Source organism: Microtus ochrogaster, chromosome 15, assembly GCF_000317375.1.
Source record: "Microtus ochrogaster isolate Prairie Vole_2 chromosome 15, MicOch1.0, whole genome shotgun sequence".
In the NCBI taxonomy this organism is placed as follows: Eukaryota; Metazoa; Chordata; class Mammalia; order Rodentia; family Cricetidae; genus Microtus; species Microtus ochrogaster.
In genome coordinates, this window is record NC_022017.1 from 20126005 (window position 1) to 20143123 (window position 17119).

At 41.0% G+C, this 17119-nt stretch overlaps 1 protein-coding gene across 1 annotated transcript in view; it reads left to right on the plus strand.

Moving 5' to 3' along the window:
* Slc2a13 (solute carrier family 2 member 13) overlaps positions 1-13682 on the plus strand; it is a 297270-nt gene extending 283588 nt beyond the window's left edge. Inside the window, exons 8-10 of the mRNA XM_005354317.3 lie at positions 6189-6310; positions 6425-6577; positions 9226-13682. Of these exons, the coding sequence (XP_005354374.1) occupies positions 6189-6310; positions 6425-6577; positions 9226-9452 (502 nt within the window). The 3' untranslated portion in view covers positions 9453-13682. The remainder of the gene's footprint in view (positions 1-6188; positions 6311-6424; positions 6578-9225) is intronic.
* Positions 13683-17119: the final 3437 nt, after the last annotated feature.

Consider the following 17119-nt stretch of genomic DNA (forward strand, 5'->3'; position numbering starts at 1 on the left):
TGAAGGTCAAGAGTGATATCACAGCCTTAATCATCAGCTTGTCTGCATGCTGCTGAGTGTGTCTACCAGGACAGAGCTCGGCGCTCTCCTGACAGTCACCTGTACAGGGTCTCTCTGCCCCGTACAGCCTGTGCTGCCCTGTGTTCCTGTTAAAATACACAAACCATGGGCAAAGCACTGTGGTGAGAAAAATAGCAAGTCGAGGTTTTCAGAAAGATATCCATGATTTGTGAGCATCCCCCCCCCAGCAACTTGCCTGTCTGCCCCTCCCCCCAAGCTTTTCTGCCTGTCCGCACCCACCCTGCCCCCCTGGAACTTGTCTGCCTGAAGCCTTTCTGTATTGTTTTTTCTTCTTTCTCTTTGCTTTGTTTCCTTCTTTATTATTTTCTTACAGGTCAGATAACTCAGAAGCTTTTGTCTCAGGTGGGAAGTTAAGGTGGAGAATATTGATTTGGGGGTTTTTGTCAGCAGATGCCAATGGCTGCCTTCTGCTCACAGGTCTGCAGAGATACATGTCTCATTCATTGCGCAGTGACCACTCAGCTCCCCAGAGAGCCGCGATGACCAGAAGTTAAGATTCTTTTGCAGGAAAACAAACCACTGTTCTTTTGGGAGACGATTACCTATAGCCTGTGTGTGTGTGTGTGTGTGTGTGTGTGTGTGTGTGTGTGTGTGTGTGTGCTCAATCCTTATCAATTTGTGCTTTCATTCCTGTGCTCCCACTTACTCTTCCTTCTACTGCAGCCGGCCCGCAGGAGCCCCACTTCCTGTCCCTTTCTACCCACCTCCCTTCTCTGGAGGCTCTGCCCTTTGGTGCTCACCCACCTGTCTTCTTAGCCTCCCCTTCCAGCCTATCTGTATTCCTTTGTGTGAGCCCCCAAGCCACAAAAAAGCACTTCCTACCAGGAGTCCTCAGTGACACCCATGGCTGCAGGCCCAAGTAGATAATTTTCACTAGCCTCCCTGCCTCCATTTATTTCTCTAGACTTAAGGTTAATCCTGTAGCAGCCTACCCACAGGCCCGCCTCCTCCCACCTACTGCAGTTCCTAGGAACTCTTCCTCTGGCTGGGGATCCAGGATCTCCTAGCTCTTCTCCGTGACCCCTCTCAGCTTTTCTTCTAGCCCAAGCCCATTCCTCTGTGTCACCCACAAAAGGACCCCCCTACCAGGGACCACATAGCGACCACACCTGCTTAGGATCCAGAGGGGACAACAGCAAAGAATGGAATACCCACCCAATAATGACAAGACCAGATATATCTACATAATGAAACACCTCAAACATCATAACACCAGATGCCTAGATGCCAGCTCAAAAACACAGGCGTGAGCAGCCGAGACCATGTGCCTCCTCTGGAAGCCAATAATCCTATTGCAGTGGGCCCTGAGACGTGTAATATGACTGGAGCACAAGACAAAGACTTCAAGATAGCCTGCATTATTATAGAAGGACCTTAAATAGGACATGAATAAATCCCTAATGAAGTCGGTGAAAATACCAACAGTGGAATTTCAAAACACAAAAACAGAAATAGAATCATCAAGAAAACTCAAACTAAGATAAAACTGAAAATGAAGAACTTAGGCTGCCACACAAAAAGCCTTAGAGGTAAGCTTTGCAAAGACAATGCAAGAACTGCAAGAAAGAATTTCGGTTCTTGAGGACAACGTAGAAGAAATAACTCCGTCAAAAAAAAAAAATTCAGGCACAGAATATCCATAAAATCTGAAACACTATGGAAAGAACAAACCTATAGATAATAGGGATAGAGGAAAGAGAAGAAACCCAGGTCAAAAGCACAGAAAACATCTTTTAACAAAATCATAGAAGAAAATTTCTCTAATCTAAAGAAGTACAAAAAGAAGATAGAGCGCAAAACAGAACCAGAAAAGAAATTCCCCATAGCATATATTAATCAAAACACTAAATGTGAAGAACAAAAAAAAGGATATTAACATCTCATCTATAAAGGAAAAAATACCAAGTCATATATAAATTCAGGACTATTAGAATAACACTGGACTCTGGATGGAGACTCTAAAAGCCAGAATGGCCTGTGCAGATATTCTACAAACTCTGAGAGTCCACATATGTCAGTCCTGACAAAACTATCCAACAAAACTATCAATCACAATTGGTGGAGAAAGTAAAACATTTAATGACAAAAGCGAATATAAACAACTACTATCTACCAGTTCAGTTCCACAGCTGGCACTAGAAGCAAAACTTCAATCTAAAGAGAGTAACCACACCCAAGAAGATACAAGGTTTAGATAAATATATAACAGTGAATCAAAATATGGGGGGGACCCACCCTGTAAAACAAACAGGAATCAATAAACACTGGTCATTGATAACTATCAGTGTTAATGATCACAATTCTTCAGTAAAAGTACATGATGTTCAGACTGGATTAGAAAACAGTATCCATCTTTGTGTTGCATCTAAAAATCCTGTCTCCAACAACAGATACCACCTCAGAGTAAAAAGATGGAAAAACCAAGTGGCCCCCCAGAGGCAAGCAAGTATGACTTTTTAATATCTGGAAAAAATAGACTTCAAAAATAATCAGAAGAGTTAGGGAAAGACACTACATACTCATTAAAGGAATGATTCACCAAGATGATATTGCAATTCTAGACATCTATGTGCAAAACACAAGGGTACCCGTGTTCATAAAAGAAACACTATTGCAGCTAAAATCACATATTGACCCTTGTGCTGTGATAGTGGGTTACTTTAATGTCCCATGCTCATCCAAACAAAATCTAACCAGAACAGTGCTGGTGTTGGATAGCATCATAAATCACATGGTCCTAACAGACATCTACAGAGCATTCCACCTAAACGCAGAGAATAGATTTTCTTTCCAGCAGAAACTTTCTGAAAAACTGATCCAATGTTAGGACAAAAAGCAAGTATCAACAGATTTGGAAAATTAAAATAATATTCAGCTTCCTACCACCATGGATTAAAGTTGGATATCAACTACAGTAGAAAAATAAGAAAATATATAAACTCATAGAAGCTGAACAACTCACTACTGATGAAAAAAATAATTAAGACATAAATCAAGAAGAAAAAAACTTTCTAAAATTGAAGGAAGTGAAAATTCAACATAACCAAACTTAAGGGACACAATGAAAGTGTTTCTAAGAGGCAAGTTAACCAATCTGGAAACCCTAAAAATATTGATTTCTTAATATATATGACTACTAAACAATTCTTCACAGAAGTTAAAAACACAGTCTTCAACTTAATATGAAAACACATATATTCAGGATAGCCAAAACAACCCTGGATAATAAAAGACCTGCTGAAAGAATCACCATCCCAGATTTTAAGTTGTACTGAAATCTATAATAATAAAAACAGAAGGGTGCTTGTATTAAAACAGACATGTTCATCAATACGATAAAATGAAAGATGCAAATATAAACCTGAAGGTCTATGGACACCTCATTTTTGACAAAGAAGCCAAAACTACACTCTGTAGAAAAGTATCAGTACATGGTGGTGGGCAAACTGGATGGCTGCCTATTGAAGAATCCAAATAGAGTCATACTTACCACCCTGCAGAAAGCTCAACTCTCACTGGATCAAGGACCTAAAACATAAGACCAGATGCCATGAATCTGACAGAAGACAAGTGTGGAATAGGCTTGAAACCATTGCCACAGGGTAACAGGTCTCTAAGTAGGATATCAGTAACACAGGCACTAAGAACAACAATGAATAAATGGAACATCACAAAACTGAAAAGCGTCTGTATGGCAAAGGACACCATCATTCAGGCAGAATAGCAGCCTACAGACTGAGAAAAGATCTTACCAATTACACATCTGATAGGTGGTTAGGGTACAAAATATATAAACAGCTAAAACCGCTGAACATCAAGAAAACAAGTAATCCAATTACAACTAGGGCACAGAACTAAGCAGAGAGTTCTCAAAAAAAATGAAACCCAAATGTTTGAAAAACACTTAAAGAAAAGCTCAACATCCTTAGACATTAGGGAGAGGCAGATTAAAACTACTTTGAGACTTTATTTTACCCCAGATATAATGGCCAAGGTCAAGAAAACAAATAACAGCTCATGCTTGCTAAGATGCAGTGAAATGGAAAGCTTACTTATTGATGGTGCAAGGACAGACTTGTATAGACACTATGGAAAGCAATGCAGTGGGTCCTCAGGAAACTGAGCATCAATCTACTTCAAGTCCAGCTCTGCCACTCTGGTGCATATACCCAAAGGACTCTACATCCTACCACAGATAGACTTGCTCATCCATGTTCATTACCGCTCTAGTCATTATAGCCAGAAATTCAAAACTGCCTAGATGTTTGTTAATTGGTGAATGAAAATGTGGTATATTTACTCAGTGAAGTAATATTATATTTCATTTAAAATTGAAGTTCACAGGTAAACATATAGAGCTAGGAGAAAAATCATTCTGAATGAGGTAATTCAGACCTTAAACCCGAAATATTGTATGCTTTCTCTTCTCTGTGGATACTAAGCCTCTGATGTGCATGTAACAATCAGAAGAGCCCCTGAGGCTTGGTACCTAGTAGGGAACTGAGTAAGAGAAGCTCTTCCAAGAAAAGGCAAATACAATATCTTGTTCTGAAGAGACAAAGGAGAAACTGGAATAGGAGAATTAAACAGTGAGGGGGTGGGAGAGAAAGGTGAAGGAGGGAATGTGGAGAGGGTTTAACTAACACTGAAGGCCTTTTTGAAAACCTAGTGCCAGCACGAAGTTCCATGTTCACTGACACGCATCCATGATTCTGAAAGGTACTCAGCACTCTACTGGAGAGAGGTGATGAGCGGCATCACCCAATCACCCAGCTACAAACCCTACAACAGCAACCTGCCCGTTCCAGAAACTGGTACAATGATGGCATGATATTACAGGAGAATCAACCACTTCTTGATTGAACTTAAAGCTTTTTCTGTGATATGGAATCCATATCTGACATTGCTAAAATGTCCAAGAATCTAGAAACATGTAGATCATGAGACGAGAAAACCTATTATTCTACCATCTATAAAAGAACTGACTCCTGATGACATAAGCCATGTCCATAGATTAGTGCCTCACTCAGCCCACATCAGAGAAGCTTCTTATGGTATATGAGAACTAATACAGACACCCAAAGCTGAGACACAATTAGCAGAGAGTGAGAGACTTGGAGCAGTAAGGTATAAATGGTTTTATTTTTTAAATTGAATCCTTCCCTTCCCCTGCTCAGAAAGTTACGTGGAAGAAGGTGTCACTGAGGGTGGGCTTTGAGGTTTCAAAAGCCCATGTCAGGCCCAGTGTCTCTGTCTCTGCCTCTGTCTCTCTCTCTCTCTCTGTCTCTCTCTCTGTGTCTCTTTTTCTCTCTCTGTCTCTCTGTGTCTGTCTCTGTCTCTCTCTCTCCTCTGTCTCTGCCTGCTGCCTGTGAATCAGGATGCGAAGCTCTCCGCTACTGCTCCAGCACCATTCTTGGCTGCTTCCCACCTTGGTGATCATGGGCTAACCCTCTTAAAGCTGTAAGCAAGCCCCCAATAAAATGCTTTCTTTTATAAGCATTGCTTTGGTCATGGTGTCTCTTCACAGCAGTAGAACAGAAACTAAAACATTAGTTTCTGTTTATTTATTCTGATTTTCATTTTTTGTGTGTGTTTTGTGGGGTTTCTTCATGCTTCTTGCTTTGTTTTTGTTTCTTTTTATTGAAAAAATTCATGTAACATATTCTGATCACGGTTTCCCCTTCCTGAACCTTTCCCAGATCCTACCCACATCCTCCCCCACTCAATTTCATGCCCTTTCTTTCTTTCTGTCCCTTTTTAGAAAACACACAAACAGGCAAATTTTTAAAACGAGACTGAAATATACACACACAAGTGCACACAGATACAAAACAAAACAGCACCTATAAGAACGCAAATCAGAGCATGCACTCTGACATTGTATTAAGCTCTCGCTGTGTGCATCTCATCCACGCTATCCATCTCATTCTCTGTTTAATGTGTTTATTTGCATATGGTCACGACAGGAGATCTCCAATTTCTAAGAAAAAGATGTTTACCTTTCTCCCCCCACTTAAGACACTGAGGAATTTCCAAGTACTTCCAACACAATCGCATTAATTTCTATAGCCACATCCCATACCACTAAATTAGTACTTGTTTTTCAGGTGTGACAACGAAACCAGGTTCAAAACAGAAGATGTGCACTGGGCCTACAGCTTCTGCCCAACCCCGTACTCCTGGACAGCGCTCCTGGGCCTGGTCTTATATCTTATCTTCTTTGCACCTGGTAAGTGGATGCTTTGTTACTTTTGCCCTGCACTGTCCCCTCTTAGAAGAGGCTGGTTACTAGTTGTCTTTCCACAGGGGATTTTTACTATAGTTTTAATGATTTACTTCCCAGGAATGGGACCAATGCCTTGGACGGTGAACTCTGAAATCTATCCTCTCTGGGCAAGAAGTACAGGAAATGCATGCTCAGCCGGAATAAACTGGATTTTCAACGTCCTGGTTTCATTGACCTTTTTACACACTGCTGAGTATCTTACATACTATGGTAAGAGCGTTTTTTTTTTTAAATGTTCTCTTATTGTTATTTTTGATGCTCTGTCCTTAGGTACCCTATAATTTATGAGAGGGGCTATGTCATTATATTTTGGCTCTTTGCAAATATCTCTGTATAGCTTTCACCATCTCCAGGGGATCTGGGAAGTGTTTCTGAGAGAAGAGTTCTCTTTTCCTAAGCGTCTTGTCTCCAAGAGCCTATCATTATCCCCCACAATTCAAACCCTGAACTCCCCCCCCAACCCTGCCAGGACAGAAATCCTTACAGCACAGCTCTCAGTCTAACAAGGAAGCAAAGAGACGATGCCAAGACCATGAAGACAGGACTGATGAGATGTCCTTTGAGAGGGATGGAGCCCCACAGCTCAGCAGCATTAGAGCACACCTGAAAGTAGCTCACCCATGTGGGACACTGTACCACTGAATCGTTTGTGCCAACCAGGACACCTTAGAGCCCAGCACCTACCACTTCCAGAAACAGGGACTTGACAAAAGCTTCCAAACAAAAATGCTTGGCAACTGTGGCTTAAGGAAAACATTGGTAGGTAACAGCGCATGACAGAACTCCTTTGTGAAGCTACTTCAAACCTAGGCTTACTAAAGTCAAAAGATTTTTTACTGTGTTTTTAACACACACACACACACACACACACACACACACAACTGCCTTGTCTACATGACTTTATAAGCTGTGTTGATATTTGTTAACTTGGCATAATGTTTAAAGATGAAATGTAAAGTCATTGTTCTCACATCTCCTTAAGACCATGTGGTATATGTGAAATGTGTACTCTTGCCCGGTCCCCTCTGATTCCACCCCACCTGACCTCATCCCATGGTCTGGAAAAGTTTATTGTCTGTCCCCACCCTTGCCATAGACCAGAAAGACCAACCTGGCCAGGCCTTGATTCATCTGCCTCTTACCAGAGGAATGGGAGAGCCAGCATCATGTTCACCTGTAATAGAAAGACAACTGCAACCAGGTGGTGGTGGCGCACACCTTTAATCCCAGCACTTGGGAGACAGAGGCAGGCGGATCTCTGTGAGATCGAGGCTAGTCTAGTCTACAGAGCGAGTTCCAGGACTGGTACCATAGCTACTGAGAAACCCTGTCTCAAAAAACCAAAGCCAAAAAGAAAGAGAGAAAGAAAGAAAGAAAGAAAGAAAGAAAGAAAGAAAGAAAGAAAGAAAGAAAGAAAGAAAGAAAGAAAGAAAGAGCAAGGGAGGGAGGGAGGGAGGGAGGGAGGGAAGGAGGAAGGGAGGGAGTCTCTTCCTGTCATTCTTTTGGTGTGTTGTTTTGTTTTGCCAGCCAAGACGAGAGGTGTTTTCTTCACATGTTTCACTTCTATGCTTGTTTCTCTTTGACTGGAAATGCAGATGAGCCTAGCTTTCAGTCTGCTCTTAAGGAGATGACTTTCCCTCTCGGGTGTTTCTCCTGTGCCTGCTCCTAACTGGGGTTATATTATCTATGAACTCTTAAACTGTCAGTACTTTGAAGGTATTTCTTCTACTGAAATTGAAAATCATAAAGGAAAAACCATCTAGGAAATATGTAGGGAATAAAAGATGTCATCATGCCTCATCCACCAGGCTTGCTGAGTATAGCTTGCTGACTTAAGCACCCCAGGCAGTACCTGCGCCTACAGGCGTAATCTTCTTACAGCAAAGTAGAGTCCTCTGGTCTCATAGAACTCCCGGTCTACTGCCAAGTAGCAAACGTGGTAGTGTATCAGTTGGGGATGCACGATGGAAAGGCAGAGGATGGAAGAGACTAAGGGACAGCTGGAACAGCAGAAGTGCCAGGGATGGTTCTTAAACACACGAATCCAGGGATGCTGAAAAGTGGGCATCTGTTGGTCATGTTGTTCCTAGATTTAGTTATTGCTTTTTTTGTGTATATGAGTGCCTTCATGGATGTCTGTGATCTGTGCCCGGTGCCCAAAAAGGCCAGAAGAGGTGTCAGATGGCCCGAAACTGGAGTTACAGAGAGCTGTGAGCCACCATGTCGGTTCTGGGAGCTGAACCCTGGTCTTCTACCAGAGCAGCCAGTGGTCTTAACCACTAAGCCATCTCTCCAGCCCCTGTGGGTTATATCCAATGGGATCTCCCAGAAGATTGGCTATTGAGAAGGAGAGTTAAGTGAAAGGTTCAGGATGACGTCTAGACAGTGAGCATGAGGAACAGAAGAAGAGGCTCACCATGGGCTCCATCAATCCAGTAACTCAGCGGCAGCATCACTGTTCCTGGTCCTGGAAATCTAGATCTCTCCTGGCCTTCCCTGCCTCTGAGAAGACAAGACAGACGTGCACATGTGTGTAGTATCAGGGCTCCCCGGTTAGAATAATACTAAAGGGAGCGCTGGGGAAAGAGTTGGGAGAGAGCAATTCCCTGAAGCCTGGAGTCTGAGACTTCTATGAAGAACTTACCTCTGAGCCTGGCCTGTTCTGCTTCAGATTGCTCTAACGTGATTTGAGTTTTGAACGATTGATTGCATTTTAGTCACAGGACCAGAACAACCAGGTAAGGCAGGCTGGCAGACGTCATTGGGTTGCGTTCCATGCTCGTTAGACTCGACGTAGAATCAAGACTCTCTGACTTAAGTCCACACAGGGCTGTTCACTGTATTCTTTTCCCCTGCAGGAGCGTTCTTCCTCTATGCTGGGTTTGCAGCGGTGGGACTGCTGTTCGTCTACGGCTGCCTTCCTGAAACCAAAGGGAAAAAATTAGAGGAAATTGAGTCGCTCTTTGACAACAGGCTGTGTCCATGCGGCGCTTCTGACTCCGACGAAGGCAGATACATTGAATACATTCGGGTCAAGGGGAGTAACTATCATCTCTCAGACAACGACGCTTCTGATGTGGAGTAATTTTCAGCTGATTACATTTTAGTCACTGAATCAAGTGTGGGGAGAAGGCCAGCGCTTAGACACTGCCCTGCTCACAAGCTGAGTCTCCCCACAGTCCTTCCGAATGACTCCATGTTTTAGAAGACTTGATGAGGAACTAAATACAACCATAGTGATGTTTATTTTCATAAGCAGAAATGCTAAAAAAAGAAAACCCACAGATTTTTCTTAAACAAATGTTATAATCCCTTCCTGAGACAGTCTAAACATTACTGTTGTACCCAGTGACTTCAGTAGAACCCCTTTCTCCTAAGACCATATACAATTATTAGTCGCAATACAGTCAAAGGTAATCTAGGCAGATTATATATGTACATTTATAAAGGATTATTTAAGGTGACATAAAGGTATTTATTGCCAAAACAAGGCCTAGGAGACCCTAAATTTTCATACCAAGTAGTGGCTTTTCTATGATCGATCAGTTGGTACAAAGTGAATTCCATTTACACACCCATCCACAAACTAAGAAGTCCTATAAGGACATGGCTGGCCCTCTCTCCTTTCCATTCCGGATGTTGGCTTCTGTCTCCAACACAGATACAATAATTTCTTCAGAGACTGAATACCCAGGATCTTTTGAACACTATCCAAAGCAGGCCCTCTAGGGGTTATTTTCATACTTTTTTGCATTGGTGATGAGTATATTTGCACAGATAAGCTAGCATGTTTTGATAAGTATATTTTGTTGTCAAAGTGAGAAAGAGCAGATTTTTATATACCCCGACCCATGCGTCTCAATCGCGTGCGCAGATGGAATGTGAGTATGATGGAGAGCGGTGCCCAGTCACCAGCTGTGCTCCGGGGCCAGTTCAGCCCCCACCAGACTCTGCACACTGTCACTCCCAGCCTCCTGTTGCTCTGTGCCTTCCTTGGTGTTACATGACAGCTGCTGGCAGACTGGTTTTCTCTTTCCGAGACTCCAGAGGAAAGGAGGCAGTGGCAGAAACAGTTATTGACATTTAATTGAAGTCCTAGGCCTTCTTTCTCCACATGTTTTATTGGCTCTTCCAAAGGATGGGGGCATACCTCACTACTAATTACATGTATTTTTCCCCTGAGAACATAAGCCAGTTTTAATTCTGTCTTCTTTTCTCATCCCTAATAATTTGCTACACAACCAAAATTCAGAGCTGTGTCTGTTTCTTTATCTCATATTTGGTTGTTTTTTTTTTTTTTGTCTGCTCTAAAAATTGAGATTTCTCCTTTGGAAAAGACATGGATGGGTTCTAATGTTGCAGTCAGTAACCGTTGACTAACCTTTAGACATATCTCTCAAAGTATTTGGTGGTTTCTGTGTTCATTCAACAACGAATTCCTAATTCTCACCACCCTACTAAGAGCTGCGTGGCACAAGCAAAATTCCTTTGCTACAAAACTCATTTGCAGGTTCCGAAGCTATGGATGATCAAAGGACCAGTTGGGATCATCAGTTTGATGTTTCGCGCGATGATTTAAACACCTTATTAGGTTCCATATCCAAGGGATAAAATGGAAAGATTTTTTCCAGCCTCTAAGACATTTATTCTTCTTCTAAAGTCTGACTTACTCTTACCAAAATTCCCAAGCTAAGACTCTAGTGAAGGAAATTTATCTTCCGGTCAGCGGAGGTACTTCCAGGCTCTTCCGTGGCCTACAAATTCTTCAACCAAAAGAGAAAGTTCTCACTGTTTGTTTGTTTAATGTTATTTTAAAAATTTAATATAGTATTTTGGAAAATTTTTCTCTCAAATTAGGTGCTTTGAAATTTATTTATAGAGAATATTAGTACTGATGTTTCTCTAGCACAGAAGATATTATTTAATAGGATGTATTATTTGATATTCCCTATCGCTTTAGAAGTTTCTTATCTCAATAGCATTTTACAAGATCAAATGAGCTATTATGTGGTATAGTTAGTGCATTATGGGAAGAAAACAATGAGCGAAGTTCTCCTTTTAAACATGTATTTTTTTATGATTTGTTCAACTGGTTGCCTCAATTCTTCCCTTCATGGGCCACGTAGCCTTAAGCACACAGGTGTCTGCAGCTGGGCTGACACATGGGACCCCACGTGACGCAAAGCGACCGCCAGTGTTGTTAGTCCTGAAAGCCAGGTGTGATCTGTTCTAGCTGACATAAAAACATGTCCATAAATTAACATAGTAATGGGAAATTGTCCACAAATCTCTCGCCCTATTCCTTTCCTCATTTCTGAAAATGATTTGTTATTTATATAGTTACAATATTCCATACTTTTAAATTTAAAATACAAGACAGAGAAACCCATATAAGACTTCTTTATAACTTTTTAAAAGCAGCTCGATACTTGAAGAGGAGCCTTCTGTAATTCAGGTATGCTTTTAGACTTGGTGAACATTGATCGCACATTAAGAGTTCCATGGTGGAATTTTTCAGATTTTTATTCTATTAAACACCTTGTATGTTTCTAGTGTCTCTGACCAGCACAGTCAACATATATTTCCTAGTATGATTTCTATGTTATATAATTTGATCTGACACACTAAAATAGACAGATTAAGCATTGTACTTGCCACTGTAAGGATTGCTACACCTACTCAGTCACTATGTTAAACATGGCTTTGGATATAAAGAGAGAAAATTTAAACAAAAGGTATTTCCGGGAGAATGACAGCAGAAACATTTAAGTAAGATATCAGTGCAGCCCACTTTCAGATACAATCTTAGTACTTGCTACGTCCTCTAAAGTGAGAGATCGGGAAAAACACTGCTTTTGTGGATTTTTGCTGTTGTTTTAGTTTCTATTCAACAGGGGGAAAGACCAGGAAAAACAAACTGACAACTTGCCCATTTACTTTATAAGAGCAAAGTCAAATCAAAATGCATTGCGGATAATCCTAAACCTTGCGGCAGGGAGGTGATGTTTTAGACAGTGCTCCCCACACTTTAAAGCCGAGTGTAATATCTTTTTCAGTTATCAAGGTCAGACCGTTTCCCTAACTTGGAGTGAAAGAATTAGATGATGCAACCAGGCCAAGAGTGCAGGATTCCTGGTACATGCTCTCTAGAAAACTATACTTACTACATTCTATCTTACGCTGCAAAGTTATAGGTGAAATTTATAGTTCCAAAGTAGCTACTGCCTATACAAGACTCAGCTGTGTTCTCTGAGTTCATTCTTCATGTCCTTCGGCCTCTGAATTTCTACCAGTCCTCGGGTCATGCACAGTAAGGTTGGACAGTTCCAGGTCCTTCAGTTCTCCAAGGCGAGTACCAATGCTGCCACCTTCTGGGAACTGCAATCAGTTGCAAATGCCAAACAGCCAATTCTGCTGTTCTTTGTATGCTGTTAGGAGAAGAAAGTACTTATGTGCCAATAATCACCAGAGAGTTGCTTTATAAGTATTCATGTTTGGGAATACCAGGAAGTGTTTTATCATCATCAGACTGTGCTTGTGGGTACAGAGCAGTGTGATTCTCTAAATCTTCACATGTCCAGCATAGTCTATAGCACTTGAGTATCTGGTCAGCAGGATCATCAATGCCGTTATTTACAGGTAATATTCACATTTTCGATCATGGGATTGATTTCGTCATATTCATACAAACAGAATACGATATGGACTGTGCAGATAATCAGTATTCAAACTTATGAATCTATACTTTACAAAGTTTTAAGATTTTTGCTGAATTCAACATTATCCTATTTCACTTAAAATTTAGACAGTATAATGTTAACTCTAGCCAAAGTAGAAATTTATGTCCTATATACATGTCTAGATTTTCTGGTGGCTCCTATACCATGTCTCACTTGATATTACAGTACTGTTTGTAATAAATGTTCTAATTTCTACTTAGGAACTCTAAATATACATCTCTATTAAATCAGGAGTTTTATGCTTTTAGAGGCGTACGTATTTTGAGCTCTACATTTTAATTTTCTGAGTGCATGTTCTATACTGTTTAATACTTGACATATCTCGGCAAATATAGTCTTTTCATTCCTGCCTGTGACATACAGACTATCTCTTGAAAACTGCCATTGTCCCATTTACCAAATCATGCTAGCCTATGCTGTATCAAAAGTATGGTATATTTTATGGAGATTTAGTGATATACATGTAAATGTTTTTTAAGTTATTTTATTGAACTTCGATATTTACATAAAGTTACAATCTTTTTTTAAAGAAAGTGTCAGTGCCAGAACCGTATTTAAAAAAATTATCAAATAAAGTCAAGATAACTCAGTCTCTTGTGCTCATCACTTCTTCGCTTCTCATCTGGAACTTCAGCATCTGGGTTACATTGTAAACGCACCGCGGGAACTGTTAACAGAACACTGTTTTTTATTCATTTGGTTTTTATGTTTTGTTTGCACGTGCATGGCTGGTGTCGGTGGAGGCCAGAAGAGGGCATCAGATCCCCTGGAACTGAAGTTACCGATAGTTGTGAGTGCTGGGAATTGCTTTGAAAAGCAACCATTGTTCTTAACCACTGAGACATCTCTTCAGCCCCCATACTGTCTTTTCTATCAAAGGGTTGAAAAGGGCAAAAATCTATTAACAACAATTGTCAAGAAGCCATTTGGCAGATATTCACATTCCTGCAGGGTCAGTACCTGCTGAAATCACAATCTGTGCTCAGGTTTCCTTTCTCCTGACAGCTGCTTCTCTAGATTAGCCAATCCTGTAAAACCGTGCTGCCAGTCTGACCACTTAGAGGGCAGCACAGTGCACTAGGAATAAAAACTCAGTTGACTTCCTCTGGGTAGACTTACCTGCCTTTTTAACCAAGTGTAGCCAACAACATCTTTCTGCAGAAGTACAACCCACATTTGGGGTTGTGTAGTCATTTTTTGAGACAACTCCCACCCATTATAGTGTAGCACCTAGCCTGGGCCTTTCTGTAATCAAAGGTCTTGAAGACTGACACCTATCCCTCAATGTAAAGGCTGCTGCTTTGTTTTGGTAATTCTGGATATTGAGATAATCCCTGGTCCTAAATTTGGAGAAACAGGAAGACTAAATCAGCAATGCAGAGAAAAGGTCCCGATAGGCAACGTTGCCGATGGGGCAACGAGGTAACTTGATACACAAGGCAAAGTTTTAATATAATGAACTGAGGAAAGCAGACTCTCCCTTTCCCGCAGCTCCTCAGCCAGGGGTGGAATTTGACACCTTCCCCGCCCTTCCCTGCTGAGATTTGTCTGGCTTGAGCTTGCCTCTGTCTTGTGCATGCTGTCACCATTTCTGTCCGTCGTCACGTCTTGAAAACACTGTTTTCTTGAAGTCATCGTCTCCATCTCACTCTTAAAATCTTTCTGTCCTCACCTCTGGTGGATCCATGAGCCTTGGTGGGGGTGTGACACATAAGCCTCATTTAGGGTTGACTTCTGGTAGGCTGTCACACTATAGGGCAGGCCCTGCTCCCACAACACACGCCCGACTGACTAGGTGAAAACGGAGGATGGGGAGACTCAAAACTCCAACTTGGGTGAGTAGGGAGAGATGGGTGGGTGTGGGAGGAGTCTGGGGTAAATCTGATCAAATGCATTTTATGAAATTCTCAGTTAAGAAAACGTTAAGTACTACTAAGTACTATTAAGTGTTACTAAATATGATTAAGTAAGTACTAAGTCTAAGGTAGATTATTGCTATACATGAAATACTGAGTGCTAAGTAGGATGGAGGAAATGTCCAGGAAGTTGGTTCACATGTTACACATGTATACCAATAGAATGATATAGGACTCAGATAAGCTATATATGTATATAGCTTTCCATATATATATATATGGAAATTTAATTTTTGGCAAAGTTTTCCAAAACATATACTGGTGAAAAAGATAGCCTTTTTTTTTATAGTGATGACAACAAGTAGTGATAGCACAACTGAATATCAATCTATAGAAGAATGAAAACAAATCTTTATTTCTCACTGCCCAATTCAAAGTCAATTCAAAGGAAATCAAAGACCCTGCTTTAAAACCTGAAACACTGAAGCTGTAAAAGGAACACACAGGAACATTGCTTCAGGACACAGGTACACAGATATCAGCAAGAACTTTCTGCATAGGATCCCAATAGCGCAGGAAATAAGGCCAATAATTGGCAAATGACATTGATTACATGAAATTCAAAAGCTTCTGCACGGTGAAAAAAACTATCACCAGAGTGAACAGACAGCTGAGATCATGGGAGAAAATCTTTGTCAACTCTGCTTTATAAGAGGGATTATTATCTAGAAAATATAAAGCACTGTGAAAAACAAACAAATCCAAATGCCAGTCAATAAATGGGTCAACACTGAGGAGACATTTCTCCAAAGGAAAAAACAAACAAATGACCAGTAAACATTCTTTGGGGTTTTTTGTTTGTTTGTATTTGTTGTTGGTTTAGTTTGGGTTTTTGAAGACCAGGTTTATCTGTGTAACCTTGGCTGTTCTGGAACTAGACCAGGTTGGCCTTGAACTCACAGAGATCTTTCTGCCTCTGACTCCCAGGCTCAGGCTCAGTAAACAGTCTTAAAACACCATTTCAGCATCCTTAGTCACCAAGGAAATGCAGGTTAAAAGTACTTTCAGAGTCTGTCTCCCCCGTTAGATTGGCTGCCATCAAGACAGCAATGCCAACAAATGCTAGAGAGGATACAGAGAAATCAGGAACCTTATTCGCTGCTGGAAGTGTAAGCTGATGAAACACTGTGGAAATCAGTGTCAAGACCTCTCAAAATGCTGGAATCAGGACTACCATCTGGGCCTGTCACATTACTCTTGGGAGTATAGCTAAAGTCCAAATCTTACCACAGAAACATTTCACATTCTTGTGTGATTATTGTTGCTTTTTCACAGAAGTAATGACATGAAATCACCTAGAGAACCATAAGCAGATGAATGGACAAAGAAAGTGTGGCACATAGACATGACGGACTTATATTCAACCACAGAGAAGAATGCTGTTATGAGATTTGCTAGGGAATGAATAGAACTGAAAGAATATTGTATGATGTCAGGTAATCAAGGCCAGAAAGACAGATACTGCATTCTCTCTCATATGTGGATCCTAACTTATAATTGTTCTATATATACACAGGAATGATGTAGTTATGAAGAAAAAAGCCAGGAAAATGAAAAGGAACTCACGACTTAGGGAAAGAGTCTTTAATGGAGAATGGTAGAAAAGATAGCAGAATGCATGTGGCGTGAGAGTGTCCCCGGTGATGGACATGGACGAGTACAAGGGAGAATGGGATGAGCGTGCTTGGGGAGGAGCAGAGGTGGAGACCCAACCACAGCTATTTACATGCAATCTGCCATAAGGACATTTGTTTTTGTGCCATTCTAAAAAAGGCAACACACCCTTGTGTCACAACTAAAATAAGAAAAGTCACTTTGGGAGCGAACTCGGCATATTCTACATTTCCATTCTATAACAGCATACTTATGCACCAGATACTTGGTATCCATGGTATCTATACTCACAAAAGCCCTGCATGAAAAACGCTGTTTTCTGAGTGAGGAGATTGCTCAGCCATGGCTGATACTTCTATTGAGAACCACAAGTTACAGAACAGAATATGGACCCAAGTCAGGTTATAGTGGTATCATTTCTGCCACTGACCTTTGTCACTTCTTTTTTTTTTAATTTATTTATTTATTGAGGATTTCCGCCT